This window comes from Crocodylus porosus, unplaced genomic scaffold, assembly GCF_001723895.1.
Source record: "Crocodylus porosus isolate Cpor-Errol unplaced genomic scaffold, CroPor_comp1, whole genome shotgun sequence".
Classification (NCBI taxonomy): domain Eukaryota; kingdom Metazoa; phylum Chordata; order Crocodylia; family Crocodylidae; genus Crocodylus; species Crocodylus porosus.
Window position 1 is genome coordinate 2,131,838 of NW_017728947.1, and position 5,450 is coordinate 2,137,287.

At 59.5% G+C, this 5,450-nt stretch overlaps 2 protein-coding genes across 6 annotated transcripts in view; both read left to right on the top strand.

Annotated features, from left to right (window-relative positions):
* The window catches only part of PIH1D1 (PIH1 domain containing 1), an 8,705-nt gene extending 5,774 nt beyond the window's left edge, over window positions 1–2,931 (top strand). The window contains exons 7-10 of the mRNA XM_019551095.1: window positions 1,210–1,260; window positions 1,365–1,455; window positions 1,721–1,864; window positions 2,471–2,931. Coding sequence (XP_019406640.1) covers window positions 1,210–1,260; window positions 1,365–1,455; window positions 1,721–1,864; window positions 2,471–2,530 — 346 coding nt within the window. The 3' untranslated portion in view covers window positions 2,531–2,931. The remainder of the gene's footprint in view (window positions 1–1,209; window positions 1,261–1,364; window positions 1,456–1,720; window positions 1,865–2,470) is intronic.
* The window catches only part of LOC109320799 (AP-2 complex subunit alpha-2), a 621,923-nt gene that overhangs the window by 430,293 nt on the left and 186,180 nt on the right, over window positions 1–5,450 (top strand). The window lies entirely within an intron of this gene.

Sequence of the window (5,450 nt, forward strand, 5' to 3'; positions counted from 1 at the left end):
GTGATTTGGATGAGGGGGTAAAAAGCACCCTGTTCAAATTTGCTGATGACACTAAGATGTGGGGGATGTGGGCACTAGAAGGTAGCATCAGGCTTCAATAAGACCTAGACAGGCTACAAGGGTGGGCAGATGTGAATAGGATGGGATTTAATACAGGCAAGTGCAAGGTGATGCACCAGGGGAGGAACAACCGGCACCATACCTACAGATTGGGAAACTCCCCTGTTGCCAGCACGGAGGCGGAAAAGGATCTTGGAGTCATAATTGACTCCAAGATGAACATGGGCCAGCAGTGTGGGGATGCGGTCAGGAAGGCCAACCATACCTTATCATGCATCCACAGATGCATCTCAAGCAGGTCCAAAGAGGCGATCCTCCTGTATGCAGCACTGGTCAGGCCGCAACTGGAGTACTGTGTCCAGTTCTGGGCACCGCACTTCAGAGGGATGTGGTCAGCATGGAGAGGGTCCAGAGGAGGGCCACTCGCACGATCAGGGGACAGCAGGGCAGGCCCTATGAGGAGAAGCTATGGGACCTGAACCTGTTCAGCCTCCAAAAGAGAAGGCTGAGGGGGGGATCTAGTGGCCTGTTATAAAGTAGTCAGGGGGATCAGCAGGCATTGGGGGAGTCACTGTTCCCCCGTGCACTGCCAGGAGTGACCAGGAATAATGGTCACAAGCTGGCAGAGGGTAGGTTTAGGCTAGATATCAGGAAGCACTACTTTACGGTCAGGGCGGCTGGGATCTGGAACCAACTTCCAAGAGAGGTGGTCCTGGCTCCTACCCTGGGGGTGTTTAAGAGGAGGTTAGATGAACATCTTGCTGAGGTTGTTTGACCCCAGTATTGTTTCCTGCCATGGCGGGGGGTCGGACTAGATGATCTATTCAGGTCCCTTCCGACCCTAGAAACTATGAATTAAGGGTAACCGGCAGAGCCTGGAGGGTTTAGGGGACTGGTTCAGGAGTGAGGGGCATGAGCAGGGCAGGAGGAGCTGTGTACTGGGGACTGTGGAGCTGGGGCCAACGTGACAGTCAGACTGGTTTGAACTGGGAGGGGGCAAGTGTGCTGTGGGGGAGGGATGCTTTGTGTGTGTCCGTGTATGGAGCCAGCCTCTCTCGAAGGGTTCCTCCTGCCCCACTCAAGAACAAACATAGTGAAAGCCAGTGACTAGAGGGCAGGGCCTGAGCTTGGTCTGTGTCTGTCTTGCAGCAAAGGTGGCGAGACCCAAGAGACCCCCATGGAGCTGTCCCATCCCCAGAGGTAAGAGGGGGGGATCTGGGCTGGGACTGGGTGGGGGACAGCCAGGGACAGCCCTGGCCTGTGCTTCCTCCTCAAACTTCTCTCCCCTTCCCCTGCACCTGCAGCTTCTCTGTGGTCCCCAAATTCACCATCTGGGCTGAGCCACCAGGAAGGTGTCCTGACTTCCTGCGTGCTGAGATCCATCTGCCCCAAGTAGTGAGTTCTTTGTGGGGGAGGGGGCACAAGGCAGCCCTTCCTTCCCCCCATCCCCTCAGCAGGGGTGCTGGAGTGATGGCTGGGGGAGTGGGGTTCTCCCAGCATGACATTGGAGTGCTGGCAGGGTAGGTGCCCTGTGGGGCACGGACACTGAAGACAGGCATGTGTGATGTGGGGGGGGGGGTCAGATGGGTGTTAGTGGGGTGCAGGACTGGGGGCTGAAGAGGAGTCCTGGCTGGTCTCACCTCTTCCCTTCACTCCCCAGGCCTCAGCACTGGAGCTGTCCCTGGAGCTGGGGGAGGACCGGATCGTGCTGGGGGGCGGGCAAGCGCCCTACCTTCTCGATATCTACATCCCTCATCACATCAAGCCCGAGAGGAGCCGTGCCCAGTTCCACATGGGCACCAAGGTGTGCCAGGGCAGGGCCTTGGGGAGCTCTGCCCAGTTGGGAAAGCCCCACTTTCCCCTCTCCTCTACAGACTGCCTTCCTCAGTGACCTCCATCTCTGCTCCCCCCAGGCTATGGCTCCTCTCCTTCTGCACCTAAACCCCACCCCAGGCTGCAGGGCTTTACATTTGCAGCCAGCCCCACTCCCTCAGCTTTGACTCCAGTTTTCCTGGGGATTGGTCCCACTGCCACAGTTTGATTCCTCCCCTTGCCCCTCCCCCAGGCAGGACCTTTACCTTGGCCCCCATTTTCTGTGCCCCATTTGACTCCTCCGTCTGGTGGCTCTGCCCCTGGCTGTGACCGCCTCCTCCAATGGAGTGCTCTTCCTTTCTCTGACTCCACCTCTTCTGTCTCCACCCCTTTCTTACGTGTGTTCTGGCCCCACCCACCTGGTTATAGCCCTGTCTCTAGTGCTGTGACCCCTCCCACAGGTAGACTGTATCCCATTTGCTCCACAGTGACTCTTCCCTCCCCCTGTGACTCCACCCCACTTAAGCTGCTCCCCCTCCTGGCTGTGACCCCACCCCCCACTGCCTTGACCCTTATCTCCCTTCTTGCCTTCCCACAGGTCTTGACTGTGGTGATGCCAATCCAGCTTGTGCCAGGAGCCCCCATGCTGCTCCCCTGAAGACCCCCCACTTCCTGCTGGACAGGAGCCAGGATCCCATCCCCCCAGGCAAGGGAGGCATCTGCCTCCACCTGAGGAGGGTGCCAGCATGGGCAGCTGGGGTGCCACTTCCACCCCCATTAAAACACCCAGCAATGAGAGAAGCTGGGTGGGGAGCCAGGACATCTTGGTTCTCTCTCCAGTTTGGGAAAAGAGAGCAGAAACACTGGGACCCCAAGCACCTAGATCATGACCCACCCTTGGCCTACTGGGAGCAGGCAGCCAGCACTCCTGAGTTCTTACCCCTGAAATTTGAGGCCAGGATTTTGTTGGCCTGTGTGGCGGTGGTTGGTGGGAGGGAGAGGTTGCACCTGTGATTTTTGTAAAGAGAAAGAGGAAATAAAAGGAGTGAGCTGGAAACTGGGTAGGAGGTGCCTGCTGGTCTCTGCTGTGCCCCAGTCCTGAGCACTGTGGGGCTGGGGGGGATGGCTGTTGCACCCCTAGCAGGGAGGCAGTGTGGGTCAGAGCCCAGGTAGAGGGTAGGAGGGCAGGGAAGGAGGAGTCTCAGCATCTGTTCTGTTTTCTTCCCTCCATCTCCTTTCTCTCCCTACCACATCCCCTGCCCTTCAGTCTGTCTCTGTCCATCCATTTGTCCCCCTCTCCTACTCCACATGCATCTGTTTGTCCATCCCTCTTCCCCATGCCTTCCACGCTCTTCCCCCCAATCCCTTATTCCTCATCTGTCTGCCTGCTTGTCCCTTCATCCTTCTTCCCTCCACTCTCTCCTCCTCATCCCCTTTCTCTTCTCCCCCATCCCCTACCCTCCATCTGTCTGTCTGTCCGTCCATCCATTCCTCTATCCCATGCCCTCCACATTACCCTGCAGTCCCCCTTCTCTTCTCCTATCCTGTCCCCCAACTGTTTGTTTGTCCATGCATCCCCCACACACCCTCCACTCTCTTTCCCGTCCTCTTTCTCTTCTCCCCCCACATCCCCTACACCCCCATCTGTCTGTCCATCCATCCCTCCCCCCCACGCCCCATCTGTCTGCTCTGTTCCCTCCTCACGGCCTGTTCTCTCCTCCTCCCTCCATCTGTCAGTGCTGCGTGGGGGGCACATGCTTCCGTCAGCGTCTGGGCTGGGGGAGAAATCAGGCTGGGTGGGGAGGGGAGCAGGGATCTGGAGAGGAGGTAGGGGCTTTTCCATTCCCCTGACACTGATTCCTATCCCATTCCCCCACTCTAAAGCCTGGCATGAGGCATTGCCCCCACTGGCCAGAACTGTTTCAGACCCTTCCCCCCCTGCCCCATCTCCTCCAGCCCCTGAGTGCCCTGTGGGGTGAAACCGCAGACTCCTGGCACAGCTGCTCCTGTATCCTCAGCCTGTGTGGCTGTGTCTTTCGCCTCTGCATGTATTTGCATCTAATTATCTCTGCCCGCCAATTCTCAGGGGTGGGTTAGTTCGGGACAAGGGGCTGGGAGCCAGGACGCTTGGCTTTTATCCCAACTTGGGGAGGGGAGTGTGGTCTAGTGGGTTAGAGGGGAGTGGGGCTGAGGCCAGAACACCTGGGTTCTATCCCAGGTTGGGGAGGGGAGTGGGGCCTAACGGGTTGGTGGGGTGGGGGGCTTTGGGGGCCAAGATGCCTGGCTTCTCTCCTAATTGGGGAAGGGGAGTGGGCTCTAATAGGTTGGGGAGAATGGAGGCTGGGACCAGGACACCTGGGTTCTCCTATGTTCTGGGAGGAGAGTAGGGCCCAGCAGGGTAACAGGAGAGGTTAGAGTCCTTGGCACTGCCTGGCTGCTCTCTTCCCCCAGTCCCCACCTTGCCAGGGCTGGCTCTGGCCCTGGCAGTTTGATGCCATCTGTCTCCCAGTGGGGCATCTGTCCTCCCTGCACCTCAGTCTGGGCAGCTGCCTCCAGCAGTCTGGGGCTGCTGACAGCTGGCGGCTCCGGGACCCCAGGGAGACCATGCTCAAGGATGGCCTGGGACCACAGATGCCTTGTTGGAAGGGTTTTTTTTGTTTGTTTGTTTTTTGAGGAGGGTTGGGACTCAGGATGCCTGGGCTCTGTCCTAGCTTTGGGAGTGGAGTGGGGGCTGGTGGGTTAGAATCAGGGGAACTGGGGCCCTGACACCTGGGTTCTCTCCCAGCTTTGGGAAGGGGGTTGAAGAGCTATGGGGGAGGGAGGTTAGAAGCCAGGACTGCTGGGTTCCACCCGAGCTCTGGCACAGGCGAGGGGTCTGCGTGGGGGCGGGGAGCCGGGATGTTTAGGTTCTCTCGCAGCTCTGGGTATGCAGCGCTGGAATCTCCGTCCTGTCCTCGGCAAGTGGAGCTGGCGTTTCCTTTCAGTGCAGAGCTGGAGCTGGGACCCGCGCCAGGCACCTAGTGGGCAGCAGTGCCCGGCTTCCAGGGCACCTGACTCCCTGTGGATCCCCTCACTTCTGACCCGCAAATCCTGCCCCCTGATCCATCTTGGCCCCTGCCCTGGACCAGGACCCTGGGGCTGAGGACTGACAAACTCACCTCCCTTGTGGCTCTCAACAACTTGCAACAAGCCGGACCCGGCGGAGCCGGCTGCTGTGGCTGTCTGGGAGGCCGGGGGCGCCAGTGAGGCATTGGCATCTGCACTTCTAGGAGCTTGGCTTGGCCATGGGCAGGGCACAGCCCGGGGCAGTGTCTGCGGGTTGGGAGTGACAAGCACTCACGGCGGGGTGGGGCAGAGGGCTGTGGGTTGGGAGTGAGGGGTGTCACGGGCAGGCGGGAAGGGCGGGAGTGAGAGGCACTAGTAGGGCGTAGGGGGCTGCGGGTCAGTGAGGGGTATTACTAGGAGCCCCCAGGTCTGTGGGGCAGGAACGCGGGACACTAATAGGGCAGGGGGCTGCAGGTCGGGAGTGAGGGGCACCAGCAGGCCCCCTGGGCACGAGCTACGAGCCCGGACGCCTG